We start from the raw sequence: 21903 nt of genomic DNA on the forward strand, positions 1-21903 counted from the left end.
ACCCCCCCAGTCGGTCGTTCCGCCCGCAACGACTATTACCCCCCGTCGGACCTTCTCAACCGGTCCGCGAAATATTGTCTGACATGAAACCGGTCCGTGAGGTAAGAAAGGTTGGGGACCACTGGGCTGATCCACAGCATGTATGTGTTTACACACCTCCTGGATCCTGATTGGTGTCGCTGCTGCAGCCGCAAGGCACTGATTGGATGCTCACAGACCGTAATACAGCGCAGATGAACATGATTCAGACTACGGCGTTTATATGTTCAACAATAGGAAACGTAGTCTTAGCTGTTTTAAAATTACACCAAGTTTATTTCGGATTATTCCAACGGAAGAATACAAGGCGCAGGGAACTTTGAGGTGCGTAAACGCTATTTATAGGTGCGTAAACGCTATTTCCAAAATTCCAGAGGTGCGTAAACGGCGTTTACGTGCGTTTACCCTCCACTACAGCCCTGGATACCAGATGCTAGCTGATGCTGTTTGTGAGATGTGTTAGCAGTGCTAATATGTGTTGAATATGGATGAATCAACATGTGTACCTTCCCATAACTTGCGAGGAATTAAATCAACGATGAAAACAATGTACAATCATAAATTGTAAGGCTAACGTGGGTCCCACTTGATAACCGTAACTTTCGAAGCTAACATGGGTGCCACTTGCTAGCTAGCCCTTAGTCTTTGAGAAACGTGTAGATCTTCCCGGTAACTTGTAAGGATTTCAATTTAGAATGAAAGCTAGTTACAAACGTAATAAAGTGTACATTACATAAACTGTACTTTCTAGATTTGTTTTTGCACTATACTTGAGTTTTTATGTTTCTTTGTCTATTTTTATGTGCATGTAATTTCTTTATGCACGTTATTGCGCACGTAATTATGCACGTATTTGCTGTAAAGCACTTTGAACTGCATTCTTTTGCATGAAAGGTGCTATACAAATAACGTTTTATTATTATTTGTGCTGTACCATCTTATAGATACTACAATGGACCCGGAAGAGACGCTGCTCGGAGGCTCATCTGGAACCTCCTTACCTAGGTCAATTCCACCACCTTCTACTCCACTGTATGCTACCTCCTCAGTTAGGTCGACTCTAGCTTGCACTCCACCACCTTCAACTACTCCACTGCGTGCTACAATTACCGATGATCTACCTGTTAATTTCTGCAATATTATAACTGCATCAACATATGGGCATCACAAAGAATCTTCATGCCATGCTTTCACTCATCCTGTGTAGTCTAACAAACAGCTGATGTCAAGATGGTTACTACCACATGCCTAATCGGTAGGAATACAACTGACTTTATACCTCCATTTCTTAAAGGAACGAGGACCCAGCAAACAAGGCAAATGAGAGACGTCGATGTGCTGGTAAACCAGATGCAAGTCATGACTCAACAATGGAAGGAGGACATGGCAAGAAGTGAGGCCCGGGAGGAACGGTTGATCGCCAGCATCCTCCGCACTGACAGTATGGTTGAGAAGCTGATGCAGAGAATGGATAACATTCAACCTCAACCAAACACATTGTCACCACCACCACAACATCAACCACCGCAAGATGCGTATTATGGTTATGGATGCCTTACTTATTTGCACTACCGCCTGAAAAGCACCTTACCGTTCATACAGCACAATTTCTACACTCTACCTCAGTGTGTGTATATATATATATATATATATATACACATACACAATCATAATTTATATATATAAATATTAGTTTTTTGTGACATTCAAGGTTTTACCTTTTATACTTGTGTGCTTTTATACCTTGTTTAACTTTTCTTAATATTTCTTATAAATAAAACACTTAAGTAAAACTTCTGTGAGTTTCTTTATTTGTGGAATGAAACACACATGAACTGTACAAGAATTGTATTTACAAACCTATGACAAACTGGCAATTATGTAATGAAGACGTCTAAAGGTATGGTCAGCGCAGGGGGAAGTTTGCACTCAGGTAATCTGTGAGGTCGGCTCTGATCCTCTGTCCATTTGTGTTGTCTGCGTGATTGTTGGCACGACCACCTGGCTGTGGCAGGTTCGATGCAAGTGTAGCCGCTTCCACTGACCGGTTGGGATTCACAACTTCCTTCTCATTCTCACAGAAATTGTGCAATGCACAACAGGTAGCAATCACTTTAGAGGTGAATGTAAAGTGGAAGTCACTACGCTTCATCAAAACTCTCCAGCGTGACTTCAGTCTCCCAAACGCAATCTCCACCGTGGTCCTTGCAGAGCTTAAGTAGACATTGAAGGACTCTTGCTCAGGGGTGATGTTTGGGGAATGGGTGTAGCCTTTCATGATCCAGTCCATGAGAGGATACGCTGGATCTCCCAACAGGAAGTGACCGATTGAGACGCCATCGAATTCTCTTGGTTCCTGGGAGGAGAAACAGAAATGGTTACCAGTGTTGGACTTGCTTACTAAATGGCTCAGCATAAATAAAACATAATATACATAAAAACATCCTCTATAAAACATCATACTACTTTAAGCTTGTAACATACCTAGAAATCTCAATAGCTTGGTGGTAGCTCCACTAGTTTCTGCATGAATAACTTTCAGTAGCTTCACTCATTTATCTTATTGATTTTATCCATACATTAATATGTCTTCAGAGTACGACTTACTTTTGGTAACAGGTGTGCCTGGCTGAGCACGTTAGCGCCATGAGCACACCCAGGCATCTTACAGCTGATGCTCCAGAAGCTTAAAGAGAACAATTTGTCAGGTTTTAATGGCACACACGACACACTGTAACACACACGTGAATATATGTAGGCGACACAGGACACACACACAAACACGCACACGCAGGCCTGAGGTCGCGGTGAATTGAACATATCAGTAAGCATTCACGTTGCACAGTGCAGACAACTAAATGTATTTGGACCAAACTTACCAATACATGTCGTCCACTACGCCTTGGAGGACAGCGGTATTGGTGCTCGAACAGTCACCTCCGCGGGCTTCATGACTCCTTTCATAATTCCACACAACTTGTGGAAAGATCGCTTTCCAGTCCTCGTCATCAAATACGGTCAAAACATCTCTCTCCCAGAAGACTTTGTTTCTGCTCTTCATCCAGAGTGCTCTTCGAGACCTTTGCGGTACAATGGCAGAGTTCAACAATATATTGTTGGTCAGAATTAAATTCTCCATGTACCTTCGGCGACGGCGTCTTCTCTCCGTTATCAAATCAGCCAATAGCGCCATTCGCATTGGCTGTACTTTTACTCCTATTAACGTCATGCAAAAATAGTAGAGGGATGTAGCTTCACCTTGCTCTCCGTTCGCCATCTTTCTCGTAATGTTGTTGTTGTTGTTGGTTGTTGTTGGTAGTGGTGAAGAGGTCAAGCGGAAATGGCTGTATCACAACTAGTTGTAATGAAAACAGCGCCACCTATCGTATCGGATATGGCGATATGCTTTCGGCCAATGATCCGATTTATTCACTGCCGTGTATATTGGGATAATAGCACCGCCCCCCGAAAGATAACATAGTCCGACTAAGCAAAGATTCCAATTATACCATCATGTAAACACACTGAATTACTGTTGGTTTCAGTTGCATACCACACCTTCTAGTTTCAGGATGTTGTTGACGGATTCTGACCACGTTAACCCGGACTGACCGTGACGTCGCTTTGCATTAAGGAATGAGGCGGGCCAATGGCTCGTTCCCACACTGCCTTTCCTAAGCAGACCATGGAGTCTGCCTCAGTCAGCCTCCAGCCGGGCTCGATCTCAGCAGGAAGACTGATTTCTGCCGTGCGGAAAGTGAGCAGGACTAGTTTCCGCGTGCAAGACGCTACGGCTTTTATGTATCTGCTGCAGGTTTTATCCACTAACTCTATTTTTGAGTTTGTGCTGCCCTGGATTTCAGATGGAATTCCTGGCAGAAGTCTGGGAAAGCATGAACAGCACTTTGAGTGTGTTTCCAAAAAGGGGACGTGTGCACTACAGTCTGCGGCAGTGACCTACATTCATGTATTCTGTTTTCCACATGAGAGGAGAATGTGCATCACAAGATGTGGGACATAAAGGAAAGGTGCATATAGTGGTCTGTGTCTGTGTGTGTGTATGTGTAGATATGCATGATGGGGATCAGCTTTTTTAGATCAGCTAATGCTAAATCTCATCACAAAGGAAGCTCTATGCACCCTTCCTCGCTACATCTGCTACATCTGCTTCCTAAAAAGACGCGAAACGACACTGTTAAAGCCAAAAATACAAGCTACAGAAAGAAAAACTGTGGCTCGATAAAAAGCAATGCGGTGTAACAAAAAACAACAATTCCCCCTTCCTGCTTATGGCCTTGTGCCTATTTTTACCAAGTTGACAGCTGTCGCCGGGTTTGTTTATCTGGCCCGACCAGATTGGCCACCTCTTGTTCTACAGCGAGAGAATTTAACGTTTCACATGTGACAGCTTCATGGGTCTTTTCTGGGTAGATACAGAGAAGAGGAAAAGGGAACAGACAGTGGTGTGCGGGGGAGGGGGGGTAAAAATACAAAATACAGGGGGAGTCTGCCGTAGGGATAACACGGGGGGGTGTGGCTTCTTTCTGTACTTCTCATCAGTATGTGACAGGGATAACTTGTGTCAATGCAACGTGCATTGGACTTAAGTGGGTGGATGGATGAAGGTGGTAACTGTGCTCATGTAACCCACGGAAGCAACAATCTCACTCATAGTTTACGTGTCTGTTGGAATAGTTGTGGAACAGAAACCTGAAAGAATATTCAATACTTTTCAATTCCTTCTCACAGAGTTCAATGCTTTTAAAGATGTTGTAGGATATTAGAAACATATTGACGATCCGGTTCATAAAGTTAATAAAATGCATATAGTGTACACCAGAATACAGCCATGACGGGCACTAGGGATGGTCAAAGGACTGACCTGGGGCCTGTTGGTTGCTGAGACCAGCGGCTCCTCAACTGAGATGTTCTTTTTACCACAACACCATCTCTTTTATTAAATACATTTGATTTTAACCTTTTGATCAGCGATGACCTCTGTCCGTCCGGCGTTTCTTCATTTTTGAATACAACAATTTGGTGACCCCGACGTGATGAGGAGCAATGGACGGACGGAGGAACAGCTGATCTGAACAAAGCCCAGCGATCGACTTTCTTCACTCACACAGCGCCATCGAAAAGGTAACCGGCAACCAGTTATTTTAAAACCGAAATGCTGTATAGTTTATCATAGAACATTTAGGTGTAAGTGGACAATATACGATGTTTTGAGGTAAACTGAATTTTAGAGAAAAAATAATAATTTTTCTCTTAGTTTGGATGGCCGTTGTGATAAAAAGCACATTGTATATAGTGTTTGTTTGGACGTCTTTTGTATGAGTTACCGACAAAGCTTGGTTGTGTAGCGTTAACGTTAAGCGAATGGGCGATGTTATTTCACTGTACTGCACGCATGTTTTTGGAACATTACAAGATGGCGGGCGGAGATAAATAGAGCAAATGGTTAAAAGATTCTCAGCACGGTCTACAGATGGGATAACAATGACTTGTTATCCACCATTACTGGGGGAGAACATGTGCTTTGGAGAGTTCCAAAATGGCAGCCGGCGACAGTTAAAAGAAGAAAGTTACAACAGATGTAACACAGTTTTTGAATTTCCCACCTCCACTCTGTATTTCCATTCAACAGTGCCTCCCCTGCCTCCATCTTCAATTGATTCTAAAAAAAAATTCTTCCTCCATTCTTAGGACCATGTGATTCTTGTTTGCATTACAAACGGTCTATGGACATTTTCTCTTAAACTTAGTGATAGGCTGCAAGTTGTTGAGTGTGGATATGGGATGTACAGTGCACGATACATCTCATACAGCATCTTAATGATGGAAGCAAGTTTTAGATCATAGGATAACATTAGTAATAGCAGTACAGAATGGAAAACTTTGTTACAGACCATCATCCTGTAATTATTTTATCAACAAATCATACATACATTTAACTACATATGATATATTGATATCATTTTCATTAGGAATACATGAATGTTCTAGGTCACTAACAAACCATGAGTTGAGTTTTGAGTTCACAGGTAGAGAACGCAAGTAAGCTGCCCTGACGACTGAGAATGCAAATGAAAGTCCAATTGTGATGGAAAGTCACAAAGACAAAGATCATCACACGTCCTAGAGCCCAGAGAGGCTGCAAGGAGAAAAGGAAGGAGCCGCGAACGGCAGAGGTCAAAGGATGCTGACAACTGACCAACAGGAGGGACTTAGCAGGTCTCCCATATACAACAACAAACAGGGAAGAGCTCGCCAGCCAGCGTTGAACTTTGAGCCAATGCAAAGACGTCTGAAACTGACCTGATGCTGATTCTAACACATTTATTTTGAGACATGTGTTAAAATAACACATGCCTCAACAGGAGGGATGTAGATATGGAACAATTTTTCCGAATTGAACGATGGGAAAACTTAACAAAATAAATTACTAAAAGAAAGATTTAGATACCGGAGGAAACGTATTGTCAACAGCTCACAAGAGTTGAATCAACAAACAGCTCACAATTTGACTTCTATTTCTGGAATGAATTTGAAATATTGTTCTTCTCATTCAGTCAGCAGGACTGATAGTAAAGTAAATGGTACAGTTAAAGCTAAAATTAAGAAAATAATGACTAGAACGGAAAGAATTAAGGAGTATTTAAGTAATGTTTAAATTTGCACAAAACACAAAGACCAGGAGGAACACCTGGGAAGAGCACCAAGACACACACACGTAGGCACCCCATTGTGCTTCTCTATTCAACAGCTGACCAGGGAATCCTGATCTTCCAACACCTCGGATCCCCCGATCAGTCTGTTCACAGGACCTGCGAGATTCTCAGGATCAAGAAGAGAGTGGATCTCAATCACACGTCAATGACGACCACTACGCGTCGCCTGACCAAGCCTTTGATAACAAGAGGAAGTTTACACTCATGCATAATCCCACAAACACTTTAGTTTTTGCACAAGTTATTACCACACAACTTTCAGATTAAGAAAAGGGACAGAAACCCCTCATTTAAATCCAAGATGAAAATGATTGCGATATACAAGCAAATACACACGGTTGATATTATTGTGAGAACAAGAGATCAAGGTTCTTTATTCGTAATGTCCAAACATTTCCCTGATATAGAACTATACAGTAAATAGACATATTCACATTGAACATCTGGTCGGACGGTGAAAGAGATTCACCTTTCCGTTGAGTTGTACTTATTAAGATAACAGTATTGTCCCGATTAAACATACATAACTATAGACACAGTGAACAACAGACAGGAATGCATCACCAATGATTGATAAACTACATTAACCTAAAACCCACATCAGTAGAATGGAAGCTATGGGAATACTTGGGGGGTGTCTAATGAGTTTCAAGTCACACACAAGATCTAGAAGACGCACCTCTACCCCTGCTGGAGCAGAGAGGGATGACACAGAAGAGGAGAGACCACCTGTCAACCACCTGAGCGGCGCCATAGGGAACCGTGAGCAGTGACCAAACAACCATCATCTCGCTGAGAGGAAGGACTTCCTCAGCCCAGAGTCTGCTTGACCACCGTGCAGGACCAGGAGGAAGCATCAGGACCGACCACAGCAGAACCAGCACCGCAGAGCCGGACCAGAAGCAAGACAAGCATCGTTCTAGGAGACCAGAAGCAAGACTAGGACCGATTCAGAAAGGGTCCAAGAAACCTTCCGGTCTCCCTTTTGAGGGACACGGCCGTTCCAGCAACCCTTCGTTGTGTCTTCCCACTCCGGGGACAACGACAGCCCAGCACAGACATAACCTCAGACCCACGGGTCACATCAGAGCCATCGATTTCCAGTACAGACACTTCCAAGTTTCCAAGCCCCTCTATAAACACTGCCCCATGGACAACAACAACCATTTAGCATAAGAGATCCTGAGAATGATCGAGAAAACACCCGCACGCACAAATGCAGGTGAACCACTGCTGAGAGCTCTCACTGAAGAACCAGCAGAGAACAGTGACATGGACAACCGCTTCTCAGGTTTATTGGACTCATGATTTAGCAAATACAAACAATTGTTTATTTCTGTGATAACAGTCTCCATTATGGCCAGCATTCTATTCCTCTGTGGATGCTGTTGCATCCTCTACATTAGGACTCTTATCATTAGAATCATCAGAGAAGACCAGCCCCATAATGCCATAAGGTTTATTAAATTAATGTGTCCTGTATCAATTTATACTGTACACATGACATCCGTGATGAAATGTTAAATCCTGGGAGAAGATCTTTCAATCTCTCCGACAGATTTCTTCCTCGTTTTATTCCCAAAAAGGGTTTTCGAGGGAGTTTTTGTTGTGTGCCAACAAGTGGTGTCCAGATGCACATCTTATGATTAGAATGTGTAAGATCAAGCGTATCATATTGGATCGAACGTTATGCTAAACAAATAGAGACGACACATCTGACAAAACTGAGGAATTTGATGAACCGATCCCTCTGATTGGTTTTTACACCAAAATTGGTGTAAAGGGATGGATTGTAGGATATTAGAAACAAAAAATTGACGACCCAGTTCATAAATTAATAAAATGCATATAGTTTACACCAGAATACAGCCATGATTCTGAAACTGTGTAATCAATAAAGTAATGACAATATTGTAAAACCACTGTAATTCTGCAACTGTAATAGAATAATACCAATGTAGTTATGATTGTATTTGATGTAATGTAATCAACTGGAATGCATGCATGTAATACTTGAACAACAACTGATATTGACTAAGGATCATTCGAAATCCGAGTTACATTGAACTCACCAGAAGACCACTCCCAGAGGTGTGGACACTGACTTTCACACCTTTAAGCATTGTTATAAATACCTGTAGGAACCATTGTTCTCGAGTTCACTGGTGGAGGCTACAGACGGGCACTAGGGATGGTCAAAGGACTGACCTGGGACCTGTTGGTTGCTGAGACCAGCGGCTCCTCAGCTGAGATGTTCTTTTTACCACAACGCCATCTCCTTTATTAAATACATTTGATTTTAACCTTTTGATCAGCGATGACCTCTGTCCGTCCGGCGTTTCTTCATTTTTGAATACAACAATGTTTAAAGACCTGCAAAGACAATGTCTAGTTTCAGTCAACTGTGTGTGTGTGTGTGTCAGAGAGAAAAAGAACAACGGCACTCAAGATTAATTACGGCCAGAACTGGGGAACTGAACTCGGGTTCCTGCTGGATTCCTCGTTCCCACGGCCCCTACTAGCCCTTTGACCTACATCGAGAACTGAAGTCCCTCCTTAGATGATATGTATATATTTACCCTGTGTGTTGTTTGTGTGCTGTGTTTAGTGTCGATGACATTTCCTTCCATATAGCTGAGCTCATTTTAAATATTATTTTTTTCTCCACAAAGCTCCAGATCCTTCTAATATCCATTTCCACACAGCAGGGTTTAGTAAAGTGTATATCATTTGAACTCATTCTGACCTGTGGCCATGGGTAATACAATAATAAACATTGTTGTGGTTGCGGTGGTGAATGTTTGTGCTGTGAACTCTTTAGTTTTCATTACGGATAAATTAGCTATTATGACCTGTTGAAAAACTAATACTTTGGGATGACCTGATATTACTCCATTATTACAAATAGAAAGGCTTTCTCTCCAAAGGTTAAGTTACACAATCTCCAACTGTTGCTGATTGTTTCACAATCTTCTAGAGTGTGTTTGTGTGTTTACTAGTTTCACTGAAAGCACAACGCATCCCATTTATCCTGTGAGACGAAGAACTACCTCAATGTGTCTCGGCACAAACATGCGTTAAGATAACGTGCTACGTCGTGGTGCAAGAAGGGTCTGAAAACCGAAAACAGAATAATCGGAATGACTCATCAGTGTATTGTTACAAACACAGATTAGTGGACTTTATTCACGTTGGACAGACGAGTAAACAGAAACGTTTTTCAGCTGAGGACAAATGAGGCTCGTCAACACAACACAAACTATTAGTAGAGGGCGGCGTGTGTGTGTGTGTGCCTGCTGATGTGTGAGTTGATATCTCAATAAGCAACAACATTACAGATGGGGTCTTCCTGGAACACATTTTCCCGCGTCCACACCAGATGGAGGAAAACAACACCTGCGTTCATTTATGTGAAATATGTAGCACGCTGACATCACGCTGCCTTTTAATCTGGTTATGTTGACCACGGTAAGAGTCCGCATGTAGGTCGGCACTGCCGAGACAGCATAAATAGTAAAAAGCTCCTCTTGTTGAAGCGGAGGAGAAATGAAGTATGTATTTACATCCATTACAAAGAAGTATATTTATTTGGTTGAGTTGCTGGTTTAACTGGGCCTTTTGGAAGAGGAACACAGCTTCCAGAGTGCACGGCAGGGTCAAAAGGACTGTGAGAATCTGTCAGTGTTTAATGTTAAAAGCCTCGACGGTACACAAACATTAAGTTTCCCAAACCTCAAATATTATCTCGTAAGGTAAGCCACGCAAATAGATTGTTTTGGGGTGAAATTGGCAGAGGGACTCTGCTGTCCTTGCTCCAAAATGGTGGAACGAGCTCTCTGAAGACACCAGGACCACAGAGAGCCTTCACATCTTCAGACTAAAGACACACCTCTTCAGACTCTACCTCGACTAAAACACTAACTAATTGTAGCACTTAAATTGTACTCGTATAAAGGCTCTTATTTATAGCAAATTGTAAATTGGCTAAATTTAATTGTCTTGTTTCTTGTTCTTCTGAGTTTGTATCCGACTTATTGTAAGTTGCTTTGGATAAAAGCGTCAGCTAAATGACATGTAATGTAAAAATCTGTGCATTGTTCGTGTATGATGAGTAGTCACTCGTATCTTGCCACATTCATCTGAAAATAGATTATTTCCTTTTAGCTCTGCGTTTGTAAGAAAGAAAGTTGATCATCACAGTGAAATAAATAATTCTGGTGGATATGGATAGCTGTTATGTCATCAAGCACAATAAAAGGTCGACATCACAATTGTTTTGTGTAGTAACGTCCCCTCAGGCACTAGAAGCTTTCTGTCCCTTCTCTGCTTGTGACTTTGATTTAACCAAAAACAGATCGTGCTCTTTTGTTTGGGAACAGATTGATGATTTCCTCGTGATTGTTTGCCCTGTTTGTCTACTGACAAGTGCTGCAATGACTTCATGATGTTTGGCTCCTGATACCAAATGAAACCCTTGCTTAAATGAAACACAGGGTTTCCCATTGTCCCGGCTTTCATAGCGCGCTTTTTCGTGATGCAACGATGTCCTCTCTGTGCCAACCACGAGCAACTTGTCAGCGTTACCATGACTACAGCTAGATTGCTAGACACTCAGATGGGTAAATACTCCCTCCCAAGGTGACTTGTTATAAGATCTGTGTGTTGAGCAATGTTCAACTTTGCACAAGTGAACTAGCAAGGCAGAGTTCCCATTGAAACTAACGAGGAGGCTGTATTCGTAGCGAGACTATTGTCATTGTGAACATGACAATAGTCAGCTTAACAGCTACAGACTACGTGTCTAGTCTTAAACATGAGAACTCAGCCACGGCGTCGGTTCTTGGAGACATCTGTAATCTCCTTCCGTGTGAATCAGCGGGCCAGCACAGACAGGAATGCACAGGCATGTGGAAGCCCGGCCTCCTTTCAGGTAGCAAACAGGGGAGAGAACACGTTTGCTCTCTATAGTCACCACAGACAAGACCATAAACAATTGATGCTCAAAGGGGACGAGAGCTGAGCCACCGCACGTCGCTGGACCCTTTGGTTACCCGCTGGCGGTGCGGGGGGTGCAGTTTCCTTCAAATGTGTTGTCATACGGAGGACAACTAACCTCTTGTCCAGACTTGAAGTCTGGCTGGTGTCTGGGCAGCGTCCCAAAGGAGCCGGCTCAATGTCAAAATGAATAATGCTGCGCTCTGGTGTGGATCACAGGAGGTTCTATCCCGGTATCAGCTACAGCCCAAAGAGAAGGGGGGTGGGGGGCACACATTCTATATAAGATTCAAATGCCAAAAAAACAAGTCGAGCTAAATGGAGAACAGCTATGCTCATGCTCATTATTGCAGCACATTGTTGATGACTTCTTTCCGTTGGTTTTATGTTATTTATGACCTTGTGCTTTTAAATCTAAATTATTCAGTGTGGCTTTTTTTCCAGCAGACCCCCAACTACGAGTTCAATTGAATCATCTTGTTTGTGTGATGCGACCTCAATTGTTATCCTCGACGTGTCATTCAGGGCACATAGGTGAGTCAGATCCAGCTCGCATGCAGAGGCAACGGATCATGTGATCCGATCAGCTGATACCGTGTCGGTTTCACGCTATTAGGAACTTTTGTGTTTGGTCAAAGCTTCATGAGATGGTTTTGAGTCAGATTAAAAAGTACAAAATGGACAGTACGTGATCTCTACTTTAATCTCATAAATACCTTTCACACATCTAATATTGAAAAAAAGGTTGACACCAGAGCACCTTGGTTTATGATAAAGTACAAATCATCCTCTCACACTAAAACACCACAGGCCGTTTTATTCTTTAACAGTGCATTTTGGGGGGTATTCAAATGAGATCAAGGTATTTGGGGATAGTTTTGGGAGAGGCTCAAAGTACAGCAGAGCCCTGTCAGGAGTCTCTGTGACAGAACAGGTTTACATTCCATCATTATGGAAACTGGGGCTGATTGTAGATTGAGCAACATCCAAAAGATAATTTAAATCAGTTGTGTCGAAGCCAGAACAGGACTGATGTTGACTGACTGAAGAAGGAGAAAGATATGCAAGCTGCACACCCCCACTTTTCTTTCTGACAAAGCCTTCTCCTCCCTGGATCCGTTTTACCAAAGCCACATGCAGATTACTGCCCTGGAGCACATCTCAGAGACAGTTAACATTCCTGCAGTTCACATCACAGTTAAAAAATCTCCTGATGTCCTCCAGAACTCAGGAGCACAGAAGGACACAGTCAGGCAGGAAAAAAGGCAACAGAGTCGAGGAGAGGAGGAGCGGTGCCCCGGGAAAAGCTTGATCTCAGCTCTGTGTGTTGCCACAGCTGTATGTGGTTCAGCACAAGTCACATCAAGGGCCAAGTTATTGGGCTAGCGGGGTATTGAAGAAATAATTGACCAATTAATCAATTATCAAAATAATCGTTAGTTGCAACCCTCTATGTTACAAAGTAGTAACAAGCATTAGCCTCTAATAATAATCAGTATATATGTCTGATAAATCTAATTTCTGTGACATGAAGAGCATATGTAGTTTAATCACTTAAAATAGGAAGCTGTCTTTGGCCATTCAGTTCAAACCTGAATGAAGCTGCAAGAATGAAAATCAGGGCCCAGGTTACATCCCAACATCTGCGCTGCTCATGGATGTAATCTCCGTTAGCATCTTTTGGTATGGAGACATTTACAGTTTGCATGCATGAGGACAGATTGAAACCACTCGTGGAGCTTTACCTTTCTGTAGATGAATGATGTCGGGGAAGTTGGCGAGCAGGCCTTGGTAGAGCGACAGCTTGTCCAGCATGAGGAAGAGGTCGTACTTGGGTTGCTCTGCGAACATCTCTCCAATGTTCTCGTAGGTGCGGCCCGTATGGGAGATGGCTTTGTTGAGGGCCTCTGAACTTTGGGGAGGATCAAGCATGAACGCCTGGCTCACGGACTGGAAAGAATTTCCCAGCCGCTGGAACTCCTTCCTGAACCCGCCCAGGTGCTTGCGCACCAGCTCCGAGGCGACGTGCGTGAGCTGCATCACGCTGTCGTCCATCTTCTTGGCGAAGAACTTGAAGGTGTCGATGCGCTCCTCCACATCCTGGAGGTCCTGGTGCTCGGTGGGGATCTGCAGGGTCAACATGAAATGGGCTCCCACCATCTCGTCCTTCTCCGCCCGCCTCTTGCCGAGCTTCCACTGCTTGTCATCGCCGCACATCAGAAAGTGTTCGAGGCCCTCATACTGGGAGAGGACCGGGTGGCTGGTCATGTGATTCATCCACAGTACCAGTCGCCTCTTGCGCTTTTCGATGAAGTCTTCCTCAAATCGCCCCGTGGCCTGCTTCTCGGGCAGGTGAGGCACGGAGATCACAGTGAACTTGTGCAGCAGGCGGTTGTAGAGCCAGTCGAAATGTTTGTAGCGCCTGTAGACGGGATGCCTCGTGTGACTCGGCGTGACCCGGTACGAGATGTACGTCTTGATGCCCTTGAACTTGGTCTGTTTCGTGGGGTTCTCAACGGAGCAGGAGAACGGCTGTGGGCTCTCCTTCCACAGGGGCCCCAGGGGGCCCATCTCGATGGTGTACGACTCCGCTATCTTTGCCATCATGGGCACGTCGCCCAGCACAAAGGCCTCCACCCCTGAGCGGACAAAGCTGGAGAACCTGTTCAAGTTCCTGCCCACCATGCTGCCCTTCCTCGAGCTGGAGATGCTGTCCTGTCTCTCCATGTGGGGCTTGGCCCGGTAGTGCACATTTGGGTTGTTGGACTGGGGGCTCTGATGGGCATGCCCGTTGGCCCCGGGGCTGTCCCCGTCGTCCACCACTGTCGATCTATCGTCCCAGTCATCCCAGTCGTCGTCGTTGTCATCGTCGTCGTTGTTGTAACTCTGCTGCAAGTGCAGCAAGGTGTTCGGGGTTGAGGGGAAATGTGAGGAGTCGTTTCCCAGGGATCCCGCCGGGCTTATGGAGCAGTCGGTCACGTTCGAGTTTGAGCGCGTGCGAATAATCTCCACGTAGGACGCGGGGAAGAGGCCCCTCTCCCCCCGGCTGTTCTCCCCCTGAAACCAGCCGTCCACCGAGTTCTGGTCGAAGATGACCAGCTCCTCCTTCTCCTGGATGCTGATCTCCTCTTTGTTTTCACTCAGAAAAGTGTAGATTGCTTTGGCTTTCACAGACATGTTGATACTAAAGTGGGTCCTAAAGCACACCAGAAATCGACATGCACACAGTGTTTAGTTTCTGTTGATGCTGCTGTCTCACGTGCCGTGTTGGAAACATCAGACACTAGCTCACTGTAATATTTAAACTCATCTCAAATTACATGGCAAGCGTTGCATCTGGTGTGCAACAGCACATGTAAAGTATGTAAACAATTACATAAAGTCCTTCTATTCACAACGCCCCAAAAAGTATAAAATAGACATTCTGTTGTCCTTACTTGCATCCTCAGCCCATTGAGGCCATCAGTCTATTGTCCTGCTGCCCAACAATAAGGTCAAGCTATCAATGCTTCATGACACATTAACTTCCTCACAACAGAAATACTCTCTTCTTCCTTTCACATCACAAACAGGTTCAAGCACAAAAACTGGTTTCACCAAAAGGGCTCCTCCAAAAACCAAACAAAAACCGGCCCCGTCGTTGTTTTTAATCCTCAGAACCAGGACTGCAGCCTCCTCGCCGAGAAGTGGTCCCCCGATGGGGTCTTTAGGTCCGGCGTGGCGGGGAGCGGGGAGATGAGGTGTGGGATCTCTGTGCAATCTTGTGTGGATACTTTGAATTCACCTCCACCCACCAAAAAAAACAAGGTAAAACTGACCAGTCCGCTGGTCAACAGCTGTTTCTTTGGCTTTAAAGTAGCTCTTTCCATGACGCTGGGCTCGGACAATTGGAAGTTCTTCGTCTTTCTCTTTTTTCCCCTTCTCATCAGCTTCTTTACATTCTTTGCGGAAGAGAAACTGGCTCCGGGTCGCCCCCAACAGGAGGGACCACTCACAGCCGGCAACACCAAAATCAGGCTGCTACATTACTATGCTTACATACTGCATGTAGTTTATTCAAATATCTAAATACTTTATATTTCTAATACACAACATTTCAGTATGACATTTTACTCTACAACATGTATGTGACATGAGTGAGTAACTGCAGATAATTTATGCTAAAGTAAAACGAATAATGAATTGGGATGTAACGTTATTAGTACCCAGCAACATAAAAAGAGGAGTACTTTAGTAAATCCCAAGTGTTTTTCTTTTATTTAAGTAGAAATTCAGAATATCTCTTCGACAACTTAATAAGTCAATGAAGTGCAAAAGTTTGCTGTTTAAAACTCCGGGTTAGTTTTCAGCATTTAGTCGGCCAACTAAAACTGTCCGTTGGTGGGAAAGATGACAGCGTGACGTCTTAGCAGCAGCCTCCCTCACTGTCCAAGGTATCTATTTAGCTTAATGACCTTATTACTGCCGATGTCTGACTGAACTCGCTGTCAGATAGTTTGTCGTTTTATGTCCGATACGTGTGGCCAGTAGACATATGTAGCAGCAATGTAACGCTCCACAACGAGTGTTGCTAACGACTGGGCCCGGCTAACAGTACACTAGCACGGTTAGCACACTGCTAGCTGCTAAGATGAATAGCGTAGCTTACCCGGTTAGCTATAGCAATCGCCGGGCTTTTTAAAAATTCCGTGTGGATATAGGTAACATTACATGTGCAAATAATATAACGTTAGTTATGTTATGCGGATTACACGCTCTCCAAAACCGAAACGTCACATGTTTTGCCAATACGTCACCTTAATGGAACTTGTGTCACGTTGTTTAATGTCTAATGGAGCAAGAACTCAGCCACTTGTCGAGGCTGCAGAAGCAATATTACACGTCGAAATGTTACCTATTCTAGTGTCTGGTTATGTCTACACAAGTTAATGTTACTGTCACAATGTAATAATGATGGTATCATACTAAAGCCTAACGTATTTTCATAATGAATTGCTCATTCATCTGTGAGTCTTTGATTGTTTGAACCTCTTAAAGAATCTGCAGATTATATATGCAGACATCAACGTGGACTTTGATCAATCAGGTATTACTATTAGATGCAGCCATAATGTGTACGTACATATGGGTCATTATTGTTAAATCCTTGTCCCTGCCCACTCGTATTAATTTATATTATGAAGCGTATATTATTCTAATTTTACAAAAGTAATTTCAATGCTTTTCCCAAAGGGGGACCAGAACTGCTGTTGTTTTCCAATCAGGACAGGACCCAGACACGCCCTCTCCTCTGTGTCAGCAGCGATCTGTGCTTTGGTGGGAAAGGCCCCAATCACCCCGCCTCCCCGTGTTGACGATTTTTCGAGCTGCGTGAGGACATATGTCAGTTTCTGCAAAGCAAAGGGAAGAACACATCAGAGCTCCGGGAGCAGACGTTTCTGTGAGACATCTCAAGCATCTCGATGCGCTGAACCTGCATCTGCATCATCACAGACATGCACGCAGCAGTGAGAGCTTTTAAAACTAAACTGTGTCTGAGGGAGAATCAGATGCTGCAGGGAAACCTTGGCCATTTTCCCTGCTGCCAAACCATAAAAATGCAGATCTCTACCGCCGTGTGCGCAGTTTGCTGAACAAGTACTAGTGTACTCGGCGCTGAGTTTAGCCGGCGATTTGCCGACTTTGATGTCCAGAATTGTAGATTTAAAACTGCTTAGTAATCCCTTCGCAGTTGATGTGGAAAATGCACCAACCAGCCTCCAAATGGAGCTGATTGAGCTCCAGTGTAACGAGACGCTGGAAAGTCAAAGTATGATGCTGTTGGCGCCGCAGTTTCCACAGTTCATCCATGACACAACGCCTCAGCTCCGCATCCGAGCTGCTCAATCGCTCTCCATGTTCGGCAGCACTTGTCTATGTGAGCAACTTTTCTCCTTAATGAAGATGACGAAAACATCTCACAATAGACGTCTGACTGAAGAACACCTTTGTGAGGATTTCCTCAGCTCAGAGCCTGAGCCCAGACATTGATAAACTAGCATCCTGTGCACATCAGATTAGATCAGTGTGTCGCAAACTGAGCAAATTAACGTTTTCTGAATGGTTGATTGATTCATTGTTGTTATTTTATTTTCAAATTTATTAGCCTGTGGAAAAAGTTTATTTTGATATTTACCTCAGAAGGCTGCAAATAGAAAAGATGCATACCATTTTTATTTAATGGTAAAGTTTTTTATGATTTTTATGATAAAGTACCCTAAAGAGCTTTTCCACCCAACTTGACAGAGCTGGTGTTCTTAGGATTTTGTGATGTGTAGTTGCCCTTACGTGTGGTCTGGCTGCAATTGGAATGCGTGTTTCTTTTAATGTTTTGTGTTGTTATCGTGTTTTCGTCATCAGTAAAAGGTTAAACTACGCCAACCATGCGCAGCGTCTGGCTCATGGGGACTGGACAGGGGCAGACAGCGATGGAGAGGAGGACATGGAGAAGAAGGAGGACGGGGAGCGGGAGCAGGACGACCACACGGAGGAAGAGGAGATGGAGATTGAGAGGAGGAAGCTGCCAAAGCATTCTGCGAACCAAGTCAGTGTTTCATGTCACATTACTCAAAGATATTATTCCTGTGTGAAGGACAAAACATCCGAGCCAGCAGAGTGCGTACAAGTTTCTACAGTGTGAGCGTATCGAGCAGATGTGGCTTTATCGTCGTTGGATTCTTTGAATAGTGTTGATGCAGATGAAATGTTGCTTTGATGTCAACAAGTTTGTCTTCCTCCTCAGATCATGCTGTCAGAGTGGCTGGTGGATGTGTGCATTGTGAATCAATATGCATTTATTGCTTGTAGATATAACCCTGCTTTCCTGGTAGCGGGGAGCGGTACGGCGGTTAGTTATCTTAAAATGAGCCACATTCTGTGCGCCTTCGCACTAAAAATGAACAATGTGGGAGAACCGTTCGGAGTAATTCTCCCGAAAATCAAAGTTAACAGTAAGTATGAAGTGGCGTGAAACCTTTATGTTCAGTGTCTCTGCAAAAAGTGATCATACATAATGCTATATTCCTGATAGGGCTGGGCAATGATTCAGAACTAATGTCCTCATCATACTATTTATTGATTTGTTTTGGGTTTTCTTTCCTGAAGGGCTCCACTGCTGCGTACACTAAAAGCGGCTACTGTGTGAACTGCTTCCCCTCCCTGCTGCCCGGTGGGAACCGACACAACTCAGCCATGGGGAAAGGTAGGTGGTCCGGCTGTATGTGGAGCGCAGGAGTACTGAATAGCAGAGGAAGGAACTTTACAATGTAGTTAACACATACAGAAGAGGGGGAGGAGGTAGGAGATTTTCCACAATTACCAAATTGACAGAATTCTAGGTCGATGTGTATAAATTAAACCTCTGGACTGTCTTCATTTTATTAAAATCAAGATTTTAGCAAAGCGGTTTTACACCACTAAGCTTACATCAAAAAGAAACTGTTTTGATTTGCTATTTTGAGAAAATCTTATATACATCATTCAGAAGCTAAAAGTGATTCGGACAACCAAATAAATGTCATTTTTAATACTACGAGCCCGTAAAAGTCTTGGCACCTGTCGTGCAAGCAAAACAAGGACTAGACTGAAGACTTAAATTAAAGCAATATGCCAATATGCAAGTTTATTTGCTACAAGAGTATTTTGTCCTGCAGTTATACGTGCACGGACCTATTTCAGGCAGTTTAACAACAACATGAAAAAAGGCGCTTAATTCAAAATGCGCTCAAATTATAGTCTCTAGGAGCATTTTTGATTGGTTATTAAGATGGAGGCGGCTCCTGCTTAGAACCCTCGGAGAGCCCCATTGGAGCACAGGGATGTCCATCCCTCCAGGCTCTTGGATCAACACGCCTCCCCTTGTTCATGAGTTCTTCATATCAGGATGTTTGCAAGATGTGTGCAAGATGATTTGCATATGAGTGGTAGGCGTAGTGGTTGTTGTTTCTTAAAATGGGGAACAGGTGGTTCCAGTTGAACTGCATTTGACCCAGATAGTGCTGCATTTTTTTGCAACATGTTTGTGTGCTGGTGTTGTGACTTGAAATTACATTACATTACAGGTCATTTAGCTGACGCTTTTATCCAAAGCGAATATCACTACATTTTTAATCCATGTTTTTTTTTCCCGGGGAGCAATTAGGGGTTAGGTGTCTTGCTCAGGGACACTTCGACATGGGACATGGGGCAGCCGGGGCTCAAACCGCCAACCTTGCGGTTGTCGGTGCACCCTCTCTACCCCTGTGCCACGTCGACCCCATGTTACTGCACTCCGGCCTTTAAGCGGCCTTCGCCCATTATTACTATGCATTTATAGTTCAAGTGTAATTTCATTCTAGCGTAAGCGTGCATGTTTATATTTTAATACTCAACGCACCTTATTTTGTAACTGAGATAGAGAGAGATCCAGATTGATGGACAATGTTCTGATCCCATCCCCCACAGCTCCACCACTCAGCCGGCCCGGACTCCGTCTCCCCTCACACCCTGAAGCATTGTGCTGACCAGCTGTCTCCGGTGTTCACTGACATCTTCAACACCTCCCTGGAGACATGCCATGTACCAGCCTGCTTCAAGGCCTCCACCATCATCCCTGTTCCCAAGAAGCCCAGGATCACAGGACTCAATGACTACAGGTCTGTCGCCCTGACCTCTGTAGTCATGAAGTCTTTTGAACGGCTAGTCCTGACCCACCTGAAGTCCCTCACTGACCCCCTCCTGGACCCCCTGCAGTTTGCTTACAGAGCCAACAGGTCTGTGGACGATGCTGTCAACATGGCCCTCCACTACATCCTCCAGCATCTGGACTCCCCAGGAACCTACGCCAGGATCCTGTTTGTGGACATCGGCTCTGCTTTCAACACCATCATCCCGTCTCTGCTGCAGGACAAACTCTCCCAGCTGCACGTGCCCGACTCCACCTGCAAGTGGATCACAGACTTCCTGTCTGACAGGAAACAGCACGTGAAGCGGATAACACCACCCTCATTGGACTGAAATCTGGTGAGGATGAGTCCGCCTACAGGTGGGAGTCTGACCATCTGGTGTCGTGGTGCAGCCAGAACAACCTGGAGCTCAACGCTCTAAAGGCCGTGGAGATGGTTGTGGACTTCAGGAGGAACAGAGCCCCACCTTCCCCCATCACCCTGTGTGACTCCCCCGTCACTATTGTGGATTCCTTCCGTTTCCTGGGCTCCATCATCACCATCACCTTTCATTCCTTTATTTTAAACTAACCCATTGCCTTATATTTTATTCCTCTTGCACTGTTGTCTTGTCGTCTACTGTCATACTGTCTGCTGTTACGCACCAACCACCAAGTAAAATTCCTTGTATGTCTGACATATTATGGCAATAAATGTTTCCTGATTCCTGAGATACTTGATAATTGGTCCGTAGACGCCTCCCTGTGTGTTCCTCGTGCAGACTACTTGATCCTGGACTGCATTTACAGCGAGGTGGACAGAACGTACTGTAGTACTGTAGTACCGGGTGGCCTACATCCTGGATGTCATGTGCTGGTAAGGCCACCCGGTCTACGACTGCCCGGTAAGACCGCCGGCTCCAGCTAATTGCTCATGTAGCACAAGCTGGCCCCCAAATGTGCATTTTTTCCCCCCTTTTCTCTTTTTGCCACGTTGCCCATCTTATTGGCTCGGTACGCACTCAGCAGCTTTCCTTTTTTTCTTAGTTGACAGTGTTTGTTTCTCATCAACAGAGTGAGTTTCATGTATTCTGACTCCAGTCCAAAGTTCAGGAGACGGACGGCCTATCGGAAATCGCCAAGCGAAACGTGACGGGAACAGAGGCTCTTTACATTCATGCCCCATCCTGTCCTTCCTCTCTGGATACTGGAACTTTTTGATTTAAATCTAGAGTTTTTGCATGTTGTGTTGCCTGTTCTTTATGCCTTTCTACACCTGAACCTGAAGCTTGTCTCAAAGAACAATTAAAGCCAACCGTCCACTGCGGCCTTTTAACTTAATTGGGCACTAATGTGTTTATTGCACCCATCTGATTATGTAGTGAACTTTGAGTTCCCCCTCTTAATCTGTGTGTTTGGAGTGGTACAGCCAAGCTGGAGCTAAATCAGGCTTAA

At 44.3% G+C, this 21903-nt stretch overlaps 2 protein-coding genes and 1 long non-coding RNA gene across 10 annotated transcripts in view; 2 read left to right on the forward strand and 1 right to left on the reverse strand.

Moving 5' to 3' along the window:
- Positions 1-1472, forward strand: part of LOC120812645 (uncharacterized) — an 18398-nt gene extending 16926 nt beyond the window's left edge. Inside the window, exons 3-4 of one of the 3 annotated variants that reach the window (XR_013454831.1) lie at positions 984-1044; positions 1334-1472. This is a non-coding gene — a long non-coding RNA (uncharacterized LOC120812645). Of the gene's footprint in view, positions 1-983; positions 1088-1333 lie in introns of all 3 variants that reach the window. The other 2 variants (XR_013454832.1, XR_013454829.1) reach the window with 2 other exon arrangements.
- The window catches only part of LOC120812642 (sorting nexin-33), a 17959-nt gene extending 2486 nt beyond the window's left edge, over positions 1-15473 (reverse strand). Inside the window, exons 1-3 of one of the 6 annotated variants that reach the window (XM_078097483.1) lie at positions 13514-15387; positions 2647-2725; positions 1834-2395 (exon numbers count right to left, since the gene is read on the reverse strand). In XM_078097483.1, the coding sequence (XP_077953609.1) occupies positions 2314-2395; positions 2647-2725; positions 13514-14945 (1593 nt within the window). In that variant the 5' untranslated portion in view covers positions 14946-15387 and the 3' untranslated portion in view covers positions 1834-2313. Of the gene's footprint in view, positions 1-1833; positions 2396-2645; positions 2726-2918; positions 3120-11886; positions 12009-13513 lie in introns of those variants that run through there. The other 5 variants (XR_013454823.1, XR_005710688.2, XR_013454825.1 and 2 more) reach the window with 5 other exon arrangements.
- LOC120812855 (uncharacterized) lies at positions 15367-21789 on the forward strand. The gene is made up of 5 exons (XM_078097485.1): positions 15367-15575; positions 17001-17275; positions 18168-18351; positions 18912-19008; positions 20250-21789. The coding sequence occupies exons 1-5, from the start codon at positions 15504-15506 to the stop codon at positions 20306-20308; spliced, it is 687 nt and encodes a 228-aa protein (XP_077953611.1). The 5' UTR covers positions 15367-15503; the 3' UTR covers positions 20309-21789.
- The last annotated feature ends 114 nt before the right edge of the window (positions 21790-21903 follow it).

This window comes from Gasterosteus aculeatus, chromosome Y, assembly GCF_964276395.1.
Source record: "Gasterosteus aculeatus chromosome Y, fGasAcu3.hap1.1, whole genome shotgun sequence".
NCBI classification, from domain to species: domain Eukaryota; kingdom Metazoa; phylum Chordata; class Actinopteri; order Perciformes; family Gasterosteidae; genus Gasterosteus; species Gasterosteus aculeatus.

Coding starts and splice junctions, on each gene's coding strand:
- LOC120812855 (XM_078097485.1), top strand. CDS start 15,504: ATGAGGTGTGGGATCTCTGTGCAATCTTGTGTGGATACTTTGAATTCA. Junction 15,576..17,000: donor CACCCACCAAAAAAAACAAG/GTAAAACTGACC, acceptor CTTTTCCCAAAG/GGGGACCAGAACTGCTGTTG. Junction 18,352..18,911: donor CAAAGCATTCTGCGAACCAA/GTCAGTGTTTCA, acceptor TCTTTCCTGAAG/GGCTCCACTGCTGCGTACAC.